The sequence below is a fragment of the Peromyscus maniculatus genome, chromosome 1 (genome assembly GCF_049852395.1).
Source record: "Peromyscus maniculatus bairdii isolate BWxNUB_F1_BW_parent chromosome 1, HU_Pman_BW_mat_3.1, whole genome shotgun sequence".
Lineage (NCBI taxonomy): Eukaryota > Metazoa > Chordata > Mammalia > Rodentia > Cricetidae > Peromyscus > Peromyscus maniculatus.
This window is the reverse complement of record NC_134852.1, coordinates 77,522,554-77,543,654: the sequence shown is the minus strand read 5'-3', so window position 1 is coordinate 77,543,654 and position 21,101 is coordinate 77,522,554. Positions and strand designations below refer to the sequence as shown.

At 47.5% G+C, this 21,101-nt stretch overlaps 1 protein-coding gene across 2 annotated transcripts in view; it reads left to right on the top strand.

Moving 5' to 3' along the window:
* Positions 1-21,101, top strand: part of Lrrk1 (leucine rich repeat kinase 1) — a 136,728-nt gene that overhangs the window by 62,836 nt on the left and 52,791 nt on the right. For both annotated transcript variants that reach the window (XM_076544529.1, XM_076544520.1), the window contains 4 exons: positions 15,972-16,198; positions 18,408-18,535; positions 18,633-18,796; positions 20,249-20,386. In XM_076544529.1, the coding sequence (XP_076400644.1) occupies positions 15,972-16,198; positions 18,408-18,535; positions 18,633-18,796; positions 20,249-20,386 (657 nt within the window). The remainder of the gene's footprint in view (positions 1-15,971; positions 16,199-18,407; positions 18,536-18,632; positions 18,797-20,248; positions 20,387-21,101) is intronic.

The following is a 21,101-nucleotide window of genomic DNA, read 5'->3' as shown; positions in this document are numbered from 1 at the left end:
CCTGCTTCCCCCACTGGTTCATGTGATGGGGCTTTGTATGGGGACACAGGGTTTCACTGTGTAGCCCAAGCTGGCCTTGAACTCGCAACTCTCCTACCTCAGTGTCCTGAGTGCTGAGATTGCACAAGTGTACCTGAGCGGAATTTTTTTTTTCTGGTGTATTTGGATAGGCTTTCACATAACCCAGACTGGCCATGAACTTGCTGTGTGTGTTGAGGATGACCTTGAACTCCTGCTCATCCTGTCTCTGCCTCCTAGTGCTGGGATGGCAAGCATTCCCTGCCGTGTCCATTGGTAGTGGGTTTTGTTTTCATGTCATTTCTGCCTCTCTGGAAGCCTCAGCTAACACGGGTAGAGCAGCTGTCATTGGTGTCTCTGGGTCGAGCACCGTTGGTTCTCAGGCTGCTGCGGTCCGTCTCTGCTGGCTGAGTGGGAGCTGCAGGGAAGCCTCGTCGGACTCTGTTGCTGTTTGGATAAGGAAGGTTACAGAAGCCACAACACGTGATCCGATCTGCTCAGACACACTTTTCAAACAACAGAAGAGAAGCCAAGTGAGACCTGGCGAAGCCATTTCCCTAGTCCTTGGTGTCCATCTTAAACTGCCAGACTCTGGCCTGCTGAGAGCCCAGTTCATGATGGATAGCTGAACAGTGTTGTGCTGTATTGTAGCAAAAAATAGCTTCTTGCTTTGACACCTAGAAAAGGGAACTCATAAACACCAGGAAAAGCTTAGCTGGGTTCTGGAACCTTCGCTGTCATCCTGGTGCGGCTGTCCGTGCCAGGCCAGAGGGCTTGCTGGGCAGTTTGAAGGGTAGGAAATGAGCAAGGACTGAAATTAATTGTGAAACAGCTCAGTGGAGAAATCATTTCCTCTTCCACATCTCTCAGCTAAGTAAAGACAGAGCGCCGTTTAGATCTTGCCATTCATATTCGGCTTTGGATTGGCCCTGACTTGCATAGTTTGACCATTAATGACACCCAGCCTGTCTCCCCGATGGAACGGACCAGCAGGTAGTCAGTGCTGAAATAGGTCTTCGCCAGTGTGACCTGGGTAGGCGTCTTTATCTGCAGACTGTATCAGAAGGGCCAGAGGCATCCAGGGGGGCTTCTGCCTCTGCTGGCCCTGTGGGAGCTGCCAATTGCCCCACTGCGTAGGGGCTGCGTGCTGGTTAAACCTTGTGGTCATGGGCTGGAAACTTTCTTTTGGAAGATAACCAAGGCCTTTGGGGAGCACTCTCTTCCTAGGAAAGGCCTCACACTTGGTGCAAAGCATTTTCTTCGAGAATTATATGTAACTGAGATTCAGAACATCTATGTATGTATTGCTATCATCCTCATTCCTTGACCCCTGAGTGGCTGAAGGTACTGTTTCCTGTGACAGAGGTGGAAATTAGCATTCCGGGGTTTAAAGTCTCAGGATTAGTGAGTCTCCAAAGGGGTAGAGGTGGTGCTGTCAAGATCCTGGGTTCCCTCCGCCTGGCCTGTTCACCCCCTACCATGTGAGAGGAAGAGAAAGCCATTTGCTACCCTCAGAGGATCACAAAGCAAACTTCCTGTCGATGTTGCTTTTCCTGGTCTTCTACGTTGGTCCCTCATTACCTCTGGCTCTACTTCCCATGGTTTCAGTTACTCACAGTCTATTCTGGTCCAACAATACTAAATGAAAATGCTAGATAAAACCATGCTTAAGTCTTAAATTAGTATGCCATTCCAAGTATCATTTCTTGTCTAGTGTCTCCATGCTGGAGTTTATACATGATCAATAGTCACTTGGCAACTGCCTCAGCTCCCAGATAGACTCTCAGGGTATGCTTAAGTAATCCTTATTTTACTAATAGTGGCCCAAACACACAAGAGGAAATGCTGGCAGTTAAGATAGATACTAACAGGCTGGCCTCCAACTCACAGAGATCCGCCTGCCTCTGCCCCCTGAGTGCTGGGATTAAAGGCGTGCACCACTACTGCCCGGCTTATTTTTTCTGATCTTCACAGACTCTTTCTAGTATGTGTTCATCTTGTTCTGTAGGATGTAATACAAATGGAGCTGTCCTATAGAGCAAGGCCTCTTAAAGAGTTTTTCCAATCAAAACCTCTTTTAGCCCAACAAATTGTTACAGGTATATAGTTGTATAAGATAGGTATACAACTCAAACATTTACTAGCAATAAATCATAAAGAATTTTATTTCAAAGCAATTCTTTGTTATATATAATTTACCAGTTACTAGAGATTGAAGCAGATTTGCGTATTAATGAGGTGGATGTGCTTGTTCATTTTCACATAAAGAATTAAATCTCAGTTGGACATTTGATGCTGCAGGACTTAGAGCATTGCCAGTGTTGTTCAGAAGTGGCTGATTTTAGATGTCACAAAGACGTCACATAAATATGTAATATAAAGTAGGAGAGGTATGATTAGGGCCATCTAGGGCCATCTCAGGAAGTGCCAGAAATTCTGTCATAGTCCCCAGCTGAAGCTCATTGAATGGTTTTTTTTTTTTTTTGGTTTTTCGAGACAGGGTTTCTCTGTGTAGCTTTGCGCCTTTCCTGGGACTCACTTGGTAGTCCAGGCTGGCCTCGAACTCACAGAGATCCACCTGGCTCTGCCTCCCGAGTGCTGGGATTAAAGGCGTGCGCCACCACCGCCCGGCGAATGGTTATTTTTTAATGAAACTTCTCAGCAAATCAAACTACAGTTTCAAAAAAAATCCCACATTCTGGCACATTACAGTCTAAAGGTGTTCTTATTATACTTACATGGGAAATGACAGTTGGGAACTCTTAGACGTTTTTTGTTCTCCTTGATTAAACCATTACGTCTCTGTAAAATTTGTGTATGTAGTAAAAGCGCTGCATTTCCTAATGCCATAGTCCAGCCTCAGGCTGAGGGGTTTCAGGAGCTTTAGTTGGTGTGCCCTGGGACAGCGACAGCGCTCTGGGGCAAAGTGCCTGTGCTGTGGGCTTTCTCCTGAGACTGCAGTGAAGTCACATGACATCGCACAGGCGAGAGAGCCCTGGTTGCTCTGCTGGAAACAGCTCAGGTTCAAGACAAGGAGGAGGAGTTCCATTTGGAGCTGCTTTTCAGTCATTACATATTCAGAAGCCTTTTACTGTTGCCAAAGGTTTATGACATCCCCCCTCCCCTGCCATCCCCATGGCCCCACAGGGGGTCACAAGCCACAGTTTAAGAAGCTTGGCTATAAAACAGTAGTTATATAAATTACTCATATTTAATTAAGAGCAGAAAAATGATTGATAAACTGGACATGCCAAAAACTGTTGCTTGATCTTACATGACAAAGTGGAAAACACAAAGACTAAGGACGTGAATAAGAAGCGTTACACATGCTGGACCTGTTGGGTATAGCTCGGAGGTGTCGGTTAATCATGGTGCAGGCAAGACTGCAGACATGCTAGAACTAAGCTCGGGAAACTCATTATCTGGCATCCATCTATTTCATAAATATTGAAAAGCACACATCAATTATATTTTTTAAAAAAGGAGATGGTTGCCATTACCAAATGTTAAAAGCATACTTTCAAATATAAATATAAAAGCATACTTCCAAATATAAAGACATAATATGGATGTATTTAAATAGTAAAGTTATTTATACTAAAAGTGAATTTTTAAAATAAAACTTTTGTAAAAGGGGAAGTAAAGCCGGTGAAGGTCAGATCTGAAGTCTCACCTAATTAGGAGGCTGGGTAAGGAGAACTGAGCCCAGGAGTTCTAGAACAGTCTAAGCAACATAGGGAGATACGATCTCAACAAAACAAAGGAACAGAAAGAAAACTGACAAAAAATTAAATTCAAAATAGATCATTACTCTATATGATTGATGCCTCTCATCGATTGGGATTAATTTAATTTAATTCAGCCGGGGTCTGTGAGTCATCTATGATGCTTGGGACTTCACAGCAGCCTGTCCACATCCATACCCCGGCAGTCTCCTTGGTTACAGGTCCCACTAGATACAAACGAGAGAAATAAGCGGTGAATTCACGTGTGAGGAGACTGGGATGACAAACCACCACAGGAAAATATATAAAAGCTTATTAGCAACCCTGGAAACCAAATTAAAGCGCTGTCTCGCTCCTGTTAAACCAGCACAAATAAACAGACATGCTCGGTGAGACATTTGGTGGGGCCCAGAGCGGTGGGCATGCCAGGGTCATGCTCCTGACATTGCAGATTGGTTCCATATGGGCAAAAGTAAGTGGAAGTTAAACTTCTTTTTCTTCCAGTAGACTATTCTGAATTTGGTATTTCATTTCTCACATCTATCTCTAGGACATTAGTGATTACCACAAACAGCCAAAACCTGCTATTTGTAAGAAGGAAAATTGAGGGACAAACCCCCAATGTCCAAAAGCAGGGAGAACCTATGTTGGCCACGCTGTACCATCTGGTGAATACCCAAGCCGGGGAAAATGGCCCTGCCTTCTCAATACGTTATTAACACACTGCATTTTGTCCCCAAGGCACTGTGCAAACCTCAGCCCCACACAGTATCCTCAGAAAGGTCTTCCTTAATACACAGCATAAACACATACCCTCTTTCATCTCTCAAAACTTCCTGTCTGCTTTATTCTTAGCCACATATAGAGTTGACTCTGAGGATTACATTCCCATCTAATGCCGACTTCACTACCTGACCAGAAGCTTCCTGGAAGCAGGGTGCCTGGCCGCCTTTGCTCACTCCATGGTTGCCATTCAGCAGAGATCCTGAACATGCTTGGTAGATGGTTGGATGGATGGATGGATGGATGGATGGATGGATGGATGGATGGATGGATGGATGATTAAATGGGTGAATGGGTAGATAATTGGCTGCATAATTGTTGAATTTTTAAATTTTAAATAATATCCCTTCTGTTTATAAATGATATCATAGCTTAAATGTATTCTGCTAAATATTATGCTTTAACCTCTCACATAATTGTGAGGCAAAAATCTTGTGTTGGGAGACTCTTAATAATAAATTAAGGATCTTTGTTAACTACACAAGAATTTTCATATCTTGCTTTTTCTCTTTGTCTACTGTTAGCCAAGTAGTGGGAGGTTTCTTATAAATGTCCTATATTTTAAAAGAATAAAATAGTATAAGAAAAAAGGGGGCTTTTTGTTGTTTGTTTGAGACAGGGTTTCTCTGGGTAGCACTGCCTGCCCTGGATCTCGTTCTGGAGACCAGGCTGGCCTCAAACTCACAGAGATCTGCCTGCCTCTGCCTTCTGAGTGTTGGGATTAAAGGCATGCACTACCACTGCCTGGTTTATAAAAGGGCAGTATTGATTGGGGGACCCTCTAACTTCTTAAGAACTTTAGGCTCAGGGTAAAGTGTCTGTCTGGCATGCAAGAGGCCCTGGGTTCTACCACCAGGGTGGAAAACCAGAGAATTAGTGAAGATGGAGAGGCTTTCCTAAGAAGCGTCTAGCATCCAGCAACCTAAGAATCACTGGGATCTTTTCCTTCATAAAATGAACTGTGGCTGTCAGGGTCTTGGTTACCACTATGCAGGTTTCTGGAGAGGCATTAACTGACTTGGGATTAAAATAGTTGAGTTTGGTTTAAATTGTATTCTATTTTTAAAGATGTTATAGCAGTTTTTACATCCATGTACACACATGCAATTGACCTGGAATTTTAATGGCTCTTACAGAATTCCTAGTTGTGACTCATAAAATGAAGTGAGCAGCTATATTAAGGAACCATTTACACAACATGGGGACTGTTTGTTCTTTAAACTTTTACTTAAGAATGATTTATATTGAATTAGGACCTTTGGGAATGGCTCTCTGGTTATCTCCCTTGGGTCCATCATTTCACATGTACTTTTACCGTGTCGCTTTGGGCATTTTTATTTTTTGTAAGTCTTTTGTACAGTGTAGTCAGGGGCTTGCTAGCCCTGGTTAACAACAAAATCTCCCATACTTTAAACAATCATTTTACACCAGTTTTTATACTGACATTTTTACTCCTAGGTTATTAGTGTATTTCCTGTTTTAAAGTATCTTTTATTTATCTTTACCAATTTTGTGCCTATATATGATGTATCTTGATTAGATGCACCCTCAACTCCTCCCACCTCCCACTTCTAAATATCCCCCACCGCACGCACACACACACACACACACACACACAGAAGCCCACTGAGCCCTGATCTTGTCGGTTTGATCTTGTACAAACAGCCATCGCTTTAGTGAGGTCATAGATGCAACTGCTATGTCATGTCCAAAAGACAGCATTTTACAGCACTCCTCTCCACCCCCTACTTTGCATTTATTTCTACCCCTTTCACTGTCTGCCCTAGATTTTCAGGGAGGGATGGAGTAGCTGTCCCATTGAGGGCTGAGCACTTGACCCTGACTTATCCTCAGAGCTTTCACCAGCCGCCCGCTGCCGAAGAAGAAGCATCACTGCCCAAGGTTGAGAGCAACACAGACCTACGGGTGTAACCCTGACTGTTTAGAAGGAGGTTCCACGTGGCCGTTTAGTAAACCAGTGATAGAAAGTCCCCACCTTGGGCCTCCGGCCTCCCAAGGCAAGAGCTTTTGAGCAGGTTTGCAGCACTTGACCTGACTCCCCCAGGGAGCCAGCCTCAGAGCCCATCAGGAAGTGAGCAAGCTTCATCTTCGTTGGTTTCTGAGAGATCCTCCACTTGATTTTCCTGGTCAAGCTCTTGTTTCTCCTCACCTCTGTTTTCCATCTTAGCCTGGCTGTCCTTGATCTTCTGCTTTCTTTCATCTCCCTGTGCCGAGTGAGCACAGAACATTCTGGTGTTTCTCTGTGTGTTCTCCGCTCATTGTGAGGCTTTCATTGCCCTAAGTGCCTGTTGTCCCGTGTTGGTTCTTCCTCTCCCCGCCACACATTACTTAAAGGGGGGATTGCAATATCCAAACTCTTGGGCACTGTTTAACCCCCTTCTCCTGGCTGGTCATTGCTTTCCCTTTGCCTTTGTCTAGGCTGTGGAGTCGGGAAAGGGACGCGCTTGCAAGGCTGCCCTTTCAAGTTTCTTTGCCTTTGTGTCTCAGAGTTGAGCCAGTTGAGGAGAAGGTTCCTGTGTGAGAACAGAACCCGTTCTCCGGCCTCTGCTCTTCAGGTGTCTCGCTCTATTACGTGATTCCCTGTTGGTTCTTTGCATAGTTCTTCTTTCACGGTCTACTGTCATTGTTTCCCGTGCTTTCATTGACTTTCCTATCGTCTGTTCTGTCCTGTGCCAGGCCATAAAGACTTAGCATCATTGTATTTTGGGTTGCAATAATTTGTCTTTTATCACCACCTGTCCATCTGATGTCCTAGGTGTCGTTGGTTGGCTGTCAGCTTGCAGGTGTAGCAGAGAGGGAGCGGTATCAGACACTGGGCCTGTAACTGCGGTTGAGTCTGTTACAGGATTAGGTCACCTCTGGAGTTCTTTCTGTGCCATGGCACCAGCCTCCAGAGACGCTGTAAATGGTCAGCTGAAAGTGCTTCGTGTGCGCGGCAAGGAGCTGCTGAGCATGCTGTCATCTGATCATCGGTCTCCACTGTGCTTCTTTCTGCCAGTCGGGGCTCCTCAGATAGCAGAGCCAGCAGGATGGATGCATGCATTACGGTGAAAATAGATGGATATGGGTGATAGGTAAATAATAATGATGGGTGGATGGATGGATGAGATGGATGCATGCATGCATACAATGCATAAATACATAGGTAGACAGATAGATAGATAAATAGATAGATAGATAGATAGATAGATAGATAGATAGATAGATAGATAGATAGATGATAGAAGGACAGGTGGATGGATGTATGCATACATGCATAAATACATAGGTAGATAGACAGACAAATGATAGATAGATAGATAGATAGATAGATAGATAGATAGATAGATAGATAGATGATAGGTAGGTGGATGGATGGATGGATAGATAGATAGATAGATAGATAGATAGATAGATAGATAGATAGATAGATAAGTAGATGAGAGGGGACCCACTAGGGGACTTGGCTCATATAACTGTGGTGACTGAACAGCTCCTTGATCCTTTCTTCAAGCTGGAGGCCATGGATGCTGATAACATAGCTAAGCTTGATGGGAAGGTCTGAGAACCCAGAGGACCACTGGTGTAAAGTACTAGAGGCCCCCAAGCTTGGATTTCTGGTGTCAGTAAGGACAAGGGGAATGTCTCAGACCGAAGCAGACAAAGAAAAAGGCTTGTGCTGTTCTGTTCTGTCTCAATCCCCGGCTGATGGGATGACACCTGCCCACACTGAGGGTAGATGCTCTACACCCACTGATCTCCCTTGAACCCTCACAAACACGAGGGATGCTCTACCAGGTCTCTATGGATTCTTCCGTCAAATCCAAGCCTGAGATGAACTGTCACAGTACCTAACAAGAACAGACAACTGGAGTAGGTTTTTTAAATATACCATTAACCTTGGACTTCTAAGTTATTTTTGTATTTAACATTTTTCAATAATCTGGTTTCTATGGCACCGTGGTTCAGATCTGGAGTAGCCTTGCAGTCTAGTGACCAAGGTCTTGTCTCCAGCGTGCTACTGGAAAGTGGGGGGAAACCAGGAAGTGGGACTTGGTGGGAAGTCTCCTGGTCATCGGGGCATGCCCTTGAGGAGGATATCTGGACCCAGTCCCACCTCTCCTGGTCTCTTTCTTTCAACTTCCAGCTGGGAATCAAATGGCTCCCCCCTACCCCTCCACCCCCGCTGCATACTCTCACTGGGGTGCCAAGCCACGGTGCCTTCTGGCTTTGCCTGACTGGTTACCGGCTGCTCTTTTCCTGGGGCTTTCATAACAAGTCACCAAAGCATAGGCTGAAATGAACACAAGGTTCCCCTCACCATTCTGAAGCCCCGAAGCCCCAAACCAAGGAGAAGCCACGCTCAGATGTCATCTGAAAACTTCTGCTGAACACAGAGTCTGGGGGTTGCTGTGGGCCACAGACCAACATGCAATCCCGGAGCGTTCTGTGTGTCCCCCCATTTTAAGACGTGTGTCACGAATGAACAAACCTCTGTGGATTGCCTCTCTCGGTGTGTTCTGTCCTGCTGCACTGAGCGGCGGTCTGTCCTGTCCTGTCAAGGGATTTATAGTCTCTAGGGGTTACAGTTGGGACTCAGCTGTGAGTCCAGCAGAGATGGCTGGCATGACCAGTGGGGAGAGAGGAAGCAGAGCTGTGAATTCTGTCCTGAGGGACAGCAGAGTCCCGATAAGGAACAAACATCAAGGGCCCCTCTCTACCAGGTGACCAGGTGACCAGCCGCCCGACCTAGCCGGTCTCTAAGCCAAGTCTCTTTCTGTGTCTGTCCCAAACCTGTTCTCCAGCCTCTGTTACTGGAGTGCCGATGCTAAGCTAAAGCCATCGGAGACCCCGGTCCACCTTAGAATACATTTTTTTTAGGCAGTAGAGTTGCTATGACATAAAAATAAAAGTAAGGGCCGGCCAGATGGCTCAGAGGGTCAGGTGCTTGCCTCTAAGCCTAACAGCTTGGGTTCCATCTTCAGGCCCCACATGGTGGAAGGAGAGAACCAATCCCTTCACGTTGTCCTCTGACCTCCACACATGCGCTGTGGTACGCGTGCTCACACAGATGTGCACAAACAGACACAAAATAAATAAAATACAATAAAAAAGATATTTTTGGGGGGGAAAACTATATCTTTGTGGCCAGTGGCTTCTAGAACATGTCAAGTCAGATAATGCCTCTGGGCTGCAACCTTCATCTCCAGATCAGGAGAGCTTTCTCGACAACACTCTCTACCCATGGCCCAAAATAAACACAACCCTTCAATGTTTTTATTTTATATATTATTATTAACCTGTGTGTGTGTGTACAATGGTGTGTGTGCAATGATACGTGTACAGTGTTTTGTGGCATACATGTGGCCATCTGAGGACAGCTTGTGGGAATCAGTAGAAGGAGCTATTTGATTCATGAGTGGGAATTGAAAAAAAGGCTTGCATCCCAATATGTTCCTCCAGGCCATCTCCCAATGACCAGAAGACCAGGCAGTCCTCTCCTTCCATCCTTCCTTGGGTTCTGGGAATCAAACCCAGGTTTCCAGACTTGCATGGCAAGCATTTTATCCACTGAGAATCTCACCAACCCCCCACCCGACCCCTTAACAATCCGAGTCCCCACCACCCCCCTGGAAAACAGCTTTCCAAACCATCCCTTGGTGCCTGTGCGGGGAGGTGGTGCTTCCTCTGGGCTCCCTTTCATTTGGCCAGCGTTTGAAAGGCTTGGAGACAAACGCCAGGACATTTTCCGTGTGTTCCCCGGGTGCATGTGGCCTGACCGCTGAGCTGTTGAGCAGTCCAGTGCCAGCTGCCTTTGATCTTCTGGTTCAGCATTCTGGGTCGGGGTTATGCAATGGCTGGCTGTGCTCCCTCGGAGCCTGGTTTGTGGTAATTCTGCCCAGACTGATACAAACAAACAGTGATGGCTGTGGGCTTGCTGGACCTGTCTCTCTCAATTGCATGGACACAATTGTTATTGGGTGTTCGTTCGCTCTCTCTCTCTCTCTCTCTCTCTCTCTCTCTCTCTCTCTCTCTCTCTCACCTATGAGCACTTAGGTACCCTGGGTACCTGTGTACCAGAAATAATAATAATAAAACATGTCAATCTAAAGTTTCAGTGTAACCAGGTGGAAGGCTTCCGTGTTTGTCTGCAACATGCTCCATCTAACTCAGCGTGTATCACTCTACAAGCCTGTCTGTCTGCCAAGAATGTCGTGTGACAGGTTTTCTTTTGGGCCACGAACCAGCTCCCAAATCATGATACGGAGACTTATTATTAGTTATGAATAACTAATTTGGCCTTGGACTTGTCCCACTAGCTCTTATAACTTCAATTAACCTGTGTTTCTTCATCTACATTTTGCCTCAGGGCTTTTTGCCTTTCTTTCGTTCTATACGTCCTACTCCGTGTCTGTCTGTCTGGCAGCTGGCTGGCTGGCCAGCCCCAGGTGTCTCCCTCTCTCCCTCCTTCGCTCCTGTCTCTCGTCCTCTTCCCTCGAGCCTAAATTTCTCCTCCTACTTATTGTCTCTGCCCACCAGCCCCGCCCATCCCTCTCCTGCCTAGCTAGTGGCCATTCAGCTTTTTATTAGACCAATCAGGTGCCTTAGGCAGGCAAGGTGAAACAGCAGCACATCTTTACATAGTTAAACAAATGCAGCATAGACAACAGCACACACTTTGGGGAGTTAAAGTAATGTTCCACAGCCATACCATCCTACCTTCAGACTTCCTCCACCTCGTCTCTCTGGGCGTTACGTTTATCAGATGTCAGTTGTGAAGAAACTCGTGCTGGTGGGACCCAGACCTGGTGGCAACCACTGCTTCCTCCTCTCCTGTGGGTCTGGTGAAGTCAGTATTACACACTGCACTTCTCTCTGGGGGTGATTTCCTTCTGATAGAATGGTCACTGTGGAAAAGGCACAGGCTTCCATACAAGCATTCATCATTCACTCGTGAGTCCACGAAGATCAAGAAATTTGAGCTAAGGCAACCAGAGGCTCACCAGCCCACACATGTATGCACACAGGCACACACACACACCTCACCTCTGAACCCAGAACTCCCCGATCATCTAACGGAACAGCAGGCACTCTCAGCACTACACAAGAAAAGTGCTGACCAATGGTGGCAGGCAAGATGGTGACCCTCTTCTGCAATAGACACGCATGCTCCCTCTGGGAGACAGAGGAACGGGGCACTCCATCTGGGAGATAGAGGAATGGGGTGCTATGGTGGATCTGCTTTGTCCTCCGAGGGTTTCTGTGCTGGAGAACTAGTCCCTAGCATGGATGTTTCCAGAGATGGTAGGACTTTGCAAAGGTGGAACCTGGCGGAAAGTGTTCAGGTCATTGGAAGCATCACCCTGAGAAGCAATCAGTGCTGGGTCCGTGCGGTGAGTTGTTACTGAAAGCAAGCCAGGCCTGTGAATTCCTCTCCGATTTCCTTCTCCTGCCATTCCCTCCCTCCCTCCCTCCCTCCCATGCTCCCACCAGGAAGCTTCCTGCTGTCCTGGGAGGTAGACAAGGAGTGTCTCCCCAGGACTGAGCCAAGGCTGTGCCTTGCTGCCCCAGAACCATGTGCCACACTGAGTTCTTTTCCTTAGAAACCTCCTACGCTCAGCTTGATTCTTCTAGCCACAGAAAACAGACCATTCTCTGGGGTTTGCAGGGGTAGCAGAATTCGGCAGGTAACAGAATTCGGCAGATAACAGAATTCCTGAACTGATTTTATTTTATATATTTGGTTAAAGCCAGCAATGCCCAGCTAAGGTAAAGGGCAGGCCAGCTGTCTGGGTATCAGAATGACTGGTGTAACCACAGAGCTGTGTCCAGCCAATAGGCTAAGACATGACACTACTCCAGCAGTGATTAGCACATCTAACGTCTTCGTCTTGGTTTCTAAATAGCATTTTTCTTGAATGAGAATCAGAGATGAGGCCAGGACTTGCCCTGGGCAGCATCAGAGGAGCCTGGGATATCTGATTTTGCCAGGAATCATCACCCCTAGTGACCAGAAAAAGTCAAAAGAGTATAGGCGTCCTCACTGGGGACTTCCCCCTGGACAAGCTGGGACACTTGAGCATCCGAAGAAAGCGTAATGGTAATAAATTGAAACACTCTAAAAAATTGACAGTTCATGTAAGGGACACTTTCAGGAGGTGGGCCCCTGGGGGCAGGAGAGATACTCTTACACAAAGAATGGTGGAGAGTGAATGTGGGAAGGTAGTTTGGGGAAAGCACCACATGGCACCCACCACTGTATTTATTGATTCAGACCAAGATCGACAATGTTGAACCCACTCAAAGTCAAAGCAATTATGTAGGAACACAGAACGCAGACACATGTGTGCGCACGCGCACACACACACACCATGTCAGAATATCACTCTGCATAGTGCTTGTGAGGTATAAAGGGTCAAATGGACCTTTACGGACTGGAGATCAGGCAGGCACTACCTTGACCAGAGATCAAATCTGGTCCCAGTGGCAGAATCACCTGGTGTCTGATGCCCCCTGGTGGTATTTAGTGGGAAGAACCCAACATTGTCTCCAACCTTTGCCTAAAATGCTTAAACTTAAGTCTCAACTGACATTTTACTTACACGGTTTCTAGTCAGGTGAGATTGGGAGATTATTCTCAAAGATTTGGAAAATTGCAATGCCAGAGTCAGAAGAACCCCAAAGGCATGAGGATGATTCCAGATCGAAGAAAGAAAGCAATTCCTGATCAGAACACAAACTAGTTTTTAAAATAGATTTCTGAGGCAATGGGGAATCCTTGAACACGGCCATGGACTGCATAACCTTGTGCTGCTGTTACACGGCTTGAAGAACTAATGTTCTATGTGAAAAGATTCCTGTTCTACTGAGATGTGTGCCGAAGTGTTTAGGGTGGCATGCTGTCCTGGTTAGTTTTATGTCAACTTGACACAAGCTAGAGTCATCAGAGAGGAGGGAGCCTCATTGAGAAAATGTCTCCATAAGATCCAGATGAAAGACTTTTCCTTTTCTTTTTAAAGATGTATTTATTATGTATACAGTGTTCTGCCTGCATGTATGCCTGCAGGCCAGAAGAAGGCACCAGATCTCATTATGAGTGATTGTGAGCCACCATGTGGTTGCTGGGAATTGAACTCAGGACCTCTGGAAGAGTTGCCAGTGCTCTTAACCACTGAACCATCTCTCCAGCCCCACAAGATATTTTCTTAATTAGTACTGATGGAGGGTCTAGCCCATTGTGGGTGGGGTCATCCCTGGGCTGTGGTCCTGGTTCTATAAGAAAGCAGACTGAGCAAGCCATGGGAAGTAAGTTAGTAAGCAGCACCATTTCAATGGCCTCTGCATGAGCTCCTGCCTCCAGGTTCCTGCCCTGTTTGAGTTTCTGTCCTGACTTCCTTTGGTGATGGACTATGATGTGGGAGTGTAAGCCTAATAAACCCTTTCCTCCCCAACTTGCTTTTGGCCATGGAGTTTCATCACAGCAATGGAAGTCCTAACTAGGACACATGTCATGTTGTACTATTCACAAAGGGTTCAGCAAAAGTGAAGAGTTTTGGTTTTAAATATGTGTGTGTGTGTGTGTGTGTGTGTGTGTGTGTGTGTGTGTGTGTGTGTGTGTGTGTGTTTTGGGGGGAGGTATGTATGTGAATTCAGGTGCCCTAAAATCCAGAGCCATGGGATCCCTGCAAAGCTGGAGATACAGGCAGATGTGAACCACCCAACATGAGTGTGCTAGGAACCAAACTCAGATTCTCCACAAGAGCAGCAAGTACCCTTAACCACAGAGCCATATCCCTAGCCCTGAGAGCATATGGTTTTATGTCTGGAAAGAGCTGGGAGACAGCCAATATGATGTTGCTTTGGCATCTGGTGACTCCAGGTCCGTAGGGTTTATTGGGTCCTAGTTGAGCTCTTTGGCAAATTTTAGATTTTTTTTTAAGACTTAAAAGTAAGTGGGAAAAGAAAATAGGAAAAAAATAAAAAGGCAAGCCAGAGCAATTGAGTGGCTTATCTAACAGAATTAGCTGAGGCTAAAACTCCTCTCTCTGGACCTCTCTAGCTGTTCATCCTTCTTCATCTAAACTAATAAAGAGGAAGATGAAAGTTGCCTTGGAAGAGAGGCACACAGCCTTTCCCGGATTTGGCTAAAGGGAGCTAAAGACAATGTACACACCACCACCTAGTGGCCACATATGGTCACCTCTTAGCTCTGCCAATTGCAAAGGCCAATTCAACCCACACTATTGGTACCATTCCCATGGTTCCTGAGGTTCTTTCATTTGTGAAACACTCATTTTTGTTTATATTTCTGGTCCTGTAATTTTTTGTTGTTGTTGATTTCCAGTTGCTTTGGATAAACAAGCCAAAAAGCAGATTCCTTCTCCCCAGAAACTCAATTGAGTCCTGGATTCTTTAATGACCCCGAAGACAGAGGAAAGCCTTATTCTTACATATTTAACCAGGACCCATTTGCTGCCCAACAATAGTAAACCACTGGGATTTCTGACTTCCTCTTATTAAATAACAAAACAAAACAAAAATGACCAAATAAGGAACATGTTCTGAGCTTGCCACAGCAAAGGGTTTGAGTTGCCGTTCGCATGTGGCAGAGACTTGGGGCACGGAGGAGTGGGTAAGCTTCAAAACATAACCAAAGGGAGGGTCTACAATGTCCTCACTGGAGGCTATTGTCCGGGGAAGACAGAGACACCTGGAAGTAGGATCCCTGTGTGTCTGTGTGGGGGCTGTAGTTGGCTTTCTCGGGTTGCCCTGAACTGGAAGCAGGGCCCAAAATTAGGAAAATTGCCGGTTACTGATATCATCCCGGTCTGTTACAGCAGAACGCGGTGAACTCACTAGTTTGCTACTGTAGCTATCACTGGCTATCTGGCTTCCTGGGCTATTTGCTAAGGGAGTTGGTTTCTTGCTGTGGGTTGTAGACCAGTGTTTCATATTTCCATTTGGTGTGGCCTTTCGTCTGGAGGCAGCCAGTCCAGAATGAGGCCAGGCACAGGGCCAGGTGGCAGCAGACATTGGCTGCCTAGATCACACAAAGCCAGTCAAGGAAAGAGATGGTAGACCATGTTAGGACCCTGCCTGAGAAGAGGCCTTCTGAGCCTCAGTGGGCTTCCTTTGTACCCACAAGCCCTTGCTGCCCTGCTGCACCCCTGTGAGAAATTCTCAGGAGTTGGCTCTGGGCCACCAGCGTGCTCTGGAGGTGACTTGGAGCCATGAGCAGGTGACTTGTGCAGATCAGACTAGTCTCCGCCTTGTGCTAAGGACCTCGGTAGAAGCCGGGGAGACAGGGTGGACATGCTCCCAGCACCTCAGGACAGGGCTGCAGCTGGAGTAGGCACACAGCCTCACTTGAACATTTTATTCCAGCCCCACCTGGGGCCCAGACTTCACCATCCTTATGTGCTGTTCCTTCCTGTCCCGCCCCAGGCACTTTGTGTGAAATGGTCCTGTCTTAGGTTGCCCTGGGTGGACCTGGACTGGCTTTTAGACATCTCCTGCCAGATCACAGAGCTTGACCTCTCCGGCAACTGCCTGCCTTCGCTCCCCTCCATCATCCCTTGGGGACTCATCAACCTGAAGAAGCTGAACCTCTCAGACAACCACCTGGGGGAGCTGCCCTGTGTGCAGTCATCCGACGAGATCATCTGCTCCAGGTGGGCGGGCCCGGGAGTGTGGACCAGGCCTCCCGTGCCCCGCGGTCACAGCCACCCTCCCATACAGGTTCCTTGGTTGAATCTGGGTTTTGGAGAATGAGCAGTAGTGAAAGGACTGCTCTCTCTTACACAAGCTCACGGGAGCAAGGCATCAGCAAGGCCTCGGATGCCTCATGAGCCAGAGAGGTCTGAACGGGTGGTCTGGGCTAAGGATTTATCTCAGCTCATCCACAGCCATGCAGAGCTGTTTGTTCAAATTGCACAACTGTGCCCTGCACAGTAGGGTGGCTAGAAGCTTGCTGGGATGGTAGAGGGGTTTGTCCCACCTCCCAGAAAAAGCTGGGTGGGCCTGAGGAAAGGGTCAGCTCTGGGAATGTGGCCACACAGGAACACTGGTCACTGGGTCACTGCCCGTCTTTCCTAGAGCCCTGAGCCCTGAGGTGGCATGGCAGGGGAAGGATATCTATGAATTGCTTTTCTCATTGTGACTAAATATCCCGACAACTTAAAGAAGGAAGGGGTTATCCCGACTCACAGTTTGAAGGAGAAAGTCCATTGTGATGGAAAAGGCATGGATGCAGGGTCAGAGGTGGCCGGTCACACTGCAGCTGCAGCTGGTCACACTGCATTAGTCACTGGTCACACTGCATCAGTCACTAGTCACACTGCATCAGTCGCTGGTCACACTGCATCAGTCGCTGGTCACACTGCATCAGTCACTGGTCACACTGCATTAGTCACTGGTCACACTGCAGCTATAGCAGGTCACACTGTATCAGTCGCAGGTCACACTGCATCAGTCGCTGGTCACACTGCATTGGTCACTGGTCACACTGCACCAGTCGCTGGTCACACTGCATCAGTCACTGGTCACACTGCATTAGTCACTGGTCACACTGCAGCTATAGCAGGTCACATTGTATCAGTCGCAGGTCACACTGCATCAGTCGCTGGTCACACTGCATTGGTCACTGGTCACACTGCATCAGTCGCTGGTCACACTGCATCAGTCACTGGTCACACTGCATCAGTCACTGGTCACACTGCAGCTGTCACTGGTCACACTGCGTCAGGCACTGGTCATACTGCATCAATCGCTGGTTACACTGCATCAATCCCTGGTCACACTGCATCAGTCGCTGGTCACACTGCATCAGTCGCTGGTCACACCGCATCAGTCACTGGTCACACTGCCTTAGTCACTGGTCACACTGCAGTTATAGCAGGTCACTGGTCACACTGCATCAGTCACTGGTCACACTGCATCAGTCGCCGGTCACACTGCATCAGTCGCTGGTCACACTGCAGCTGTAGTCGGGAAGCAGACAGCAATGACTGCTTGCTGGTACTCAGCCTAGGACACGAACCATGGAATGGTGTCACCCACATTTAAGGTGCTCTTCCAACCTCAGCTCACCTAATCTAGACAATCCCTCACAGACCATGTCCAGAAGTTTGCCTCTCATCAAATTGTGACAGTCATGATGAACCATCTCAGGACTGTACTTGAATTTCTTGAGGCTGTGTATGTGCAAGGCTTCATTGCAGAAAGGGTTTGAACTGACTGGATGTCAGTCTAAGTCTGGGGCTGGAAGGTGGCCCAGTGGGTAGAGGTGCTTGCTGGCAAGCCTGGTGACCTGAACCTACATACTGGTGAGAGAAAACTGACTCCTAAAAGCTGTCCTCTGACTTCCACCTGGGTGGAGTTCATGGCACATTGGCTCACATGAGTGAATGCATACACACAGTAAATACATGGAATTTTAAAAAATACACTGGGGGTTTAAATGTTGTAAGAGGCAGGATGTTGGAAAGAGCTTGAGGTTAGTTCTTGGGCCTCATAGATGAGTTTTACAAACCCATCATGTAAAAAGCAAGTGTTAGCTGAGCAGGCTTCTTAACCTGGGTCAGATGGGTGAACCCGAAATCCCCAACAGGTTGCAGTCCTGCTCTGTGGCCTCTGAGCAGCTCCAGGGCGCCGCTCGCTTAGCATGGGCAAAGGTTTTAATCCCTGGATGTTCAGAAGAACCAGAACCCACCAGAGTCAGAGTCCATTGTCATAGCAGTTCACCAAATAAGTGAAAAGCCAAGATTCCCACTTGCTTCTGAAACTGTGTGTGTAGAGAGAAAGCGTGTGCCTTGCCGACAGCGATCTTTATGCACTGCTGCTGCTTTTCCGGTGCCCTGACTCCCTTCTCCCCCGCCCCAGGTTACTCGAAATCGACATCTCCAGCAACAAGCTGTCCCACCTTCCGCCTGGATTCTTGCACCTCTCAAAACTTCAAAAGCTGACTGCTTCCAGAAATTATCTGGAGCGGCTGTTTGAAGAAGAAAACGGTACGTGCCTCCATCGATGACTGGTATCATCAGCCACTTCCTTACTGGTCCGGATACTTGACAGTTCACGGCTTTTTTTTTTTTTTTTAACTCACAGCTACTAACTGGATTGGCCTGCGGAAGCTGCAAGAACTTGACCTTGCTGACAACAAGCTGACGGAGCTCCCCGCCCTCTTCATGCACTCCTTCAAGTCACTCAGCTATCTAAATGTCTCCAGAAACAGCCTGAAGAGCTTTCCCGATCCCTGGTCCTGCCCTTTGGTTTGTATCCTGAAAGCCACAGTCTGAACACCACTCTGTACATCCTCACTTCACCTCCTTTGGGGTCACGCTGTGCGTCACGAGTGCCGTTCCACATCGTAGCCGAGGCCCACAGCACTCAGTCAGTAACATCTGTAAGCCAGTCAGTCCGCTGGCTCCAGATATAAGGGACACACAGTAGCCACTCCAGAGCTTTGTACGACAGCAGCTCACACCCTGACACAGGCTGATACGAGGGGTGGGGAGCTGGCTCTTTTGGTAAAGTGCCTGCCACACAAATATGAGGACTTGAGTTTGATTCCCAAGAATCCACATGAAAAGCCACGCACGAGTGGGTCTGGAGAGATGGCTGTGTAGAGAAAGTGCTTGTTTATGCAAGCACCAGGAACTAAGCTTTTTCAAGCACCCAAGAAGCAAAGACAGGAACCCATGGGTAAGCTGGCTCGCTAGACCAGACACTTATGAGCTCAGAGTTCAGTGAGAGATCCTGCCTCAGTATATAAGATGGGGCGTAAACTAAGAAGACGCCTACCATCAACTCCTGGCCCCCACGTACACACATGTGCACACATGCATGTATTAATACATGTGAGCACACATACATACAGGTCATGCACAATTTTTAGAAAGCCAGGTATGGCAGCATGTGCCTGTAATCCCGGCACTGAGAAGTGGGGATAGGAGGATCCCTGGAGTTGGCTGGGCAGCAGTCTAGACAACTGAGGGGCTCTAGGTTCTGTGAGAGACCCTGTCTCAAAATAATAATAATAATAATAATAATAATAATAATAATAATAATAATATGATGATGATGATGATGATGATGATGATGGCGAGATATTGGAGAAGACACCCATCATTAACCTTTGGCCTCTACATGTATGTGTATACACACACAATCCTGATGCCTCCTACATACGAACACAAATGCCAAAGCGGGGTGCAGTTCTTTGGTGCATTAAGACACACAGGAGTCTGCATTCACAATGCCGCAGACTAAATGAGGTTTTGTTTCTTGGGAATCTGGCTGGTTGAAGCCGATGAATAACATAGGGAATATTTGTGCTTTGTTGCTGTTGGTTTCCAACCAGGAAATTCTCCATCACAAGAGTAAGCATTTCTAGTTTGACCATATGCGTGGGGAAAGCAGTGTCTCCCGAGAACACGGCTCTGAATCAGTCTGTTATTTCCCAGGACAACAGACCGGATGGTGACGAGGGGGAAAAAACTATGAGCCACCTCTGTCTCCCCCAGGAAACTCTATCCCTGCTCCCTTAGGACAGGAAAACGCAGGCATGGAGCATCTGAAGCCTTTCTCCTTACCCTGCACCGTGCTCACGGAGCCCTGCCTGATAGCATCACTTCTGACATCAAACTGACAAACAGACTTCTAGGTAGCGAAACACTTGGAAAACTGCTTACCATTCTCCCCCTCTCTCCTCGAACTCCTAGAGATGTTGTAAAGCCTCCAGAAACGCCCTGGAATCGCTGCCGGACAAAATGGCTGTCTTTTGGAAAAACCACCTTAAGGATGTGGATTTCTCCGAGAACTTGCTGAAAGAGGTGCCCCTGGGGCTTTTCCAGCTTGATGTGAGTCCAATAGTGTTTCATTTCTCATTGTCGGCACTGGTAAGAAAAAATCACTCTGGGCTACAAGGAGTCTATGTGCTTTTTCCAAGTTTATGAAACACACACACACACACACACACACACACACAAGTCAGGGATAAGTTCGCCTATCAAAAACACACTTGGTCTTGAGCAAAGATGGAAGTGAGGGGACGGTCACCATGGAGACAGCTGTGTTGGGGAAGGGCTTATTTCCCTGTGTCAATCACTTCTCATTGCTGTGGCGAACACCTTGAGAAACCAGCTTACATGTGTAAAGGGCTTGTCATGGCTCACGGCTCGGGAGGAGGTGCCAGTCCGTAGACGCGCCCACCATGGTTGGTTCCAGGGTTGGGGGACTGTGATGAGGCAGTGAAGCATGGTAGGGTAGAGCTGTTCACCTCACAACCAGGACTTGAACTCAAGAGGAGGCAGAAGAAGTGTAACCCCAATGTCCTCCTCAAGTGCACACCAGTGATGAGCAGGACACCTCCACCAGGACACCTGCACCACAACACCTACACCAGGGTACCTCCACCAGGACACCTGCACCAGGACACCTCCACCACAACACCTCCACCAGGACACCTCCACCAGGACACCTGCACCAGGACACCTCCACCAGGACACCTCCACCAGGACACCTCCACCAGGACACCTGCACCAGGACACCTGCACCAGGACACCTCCACCACAA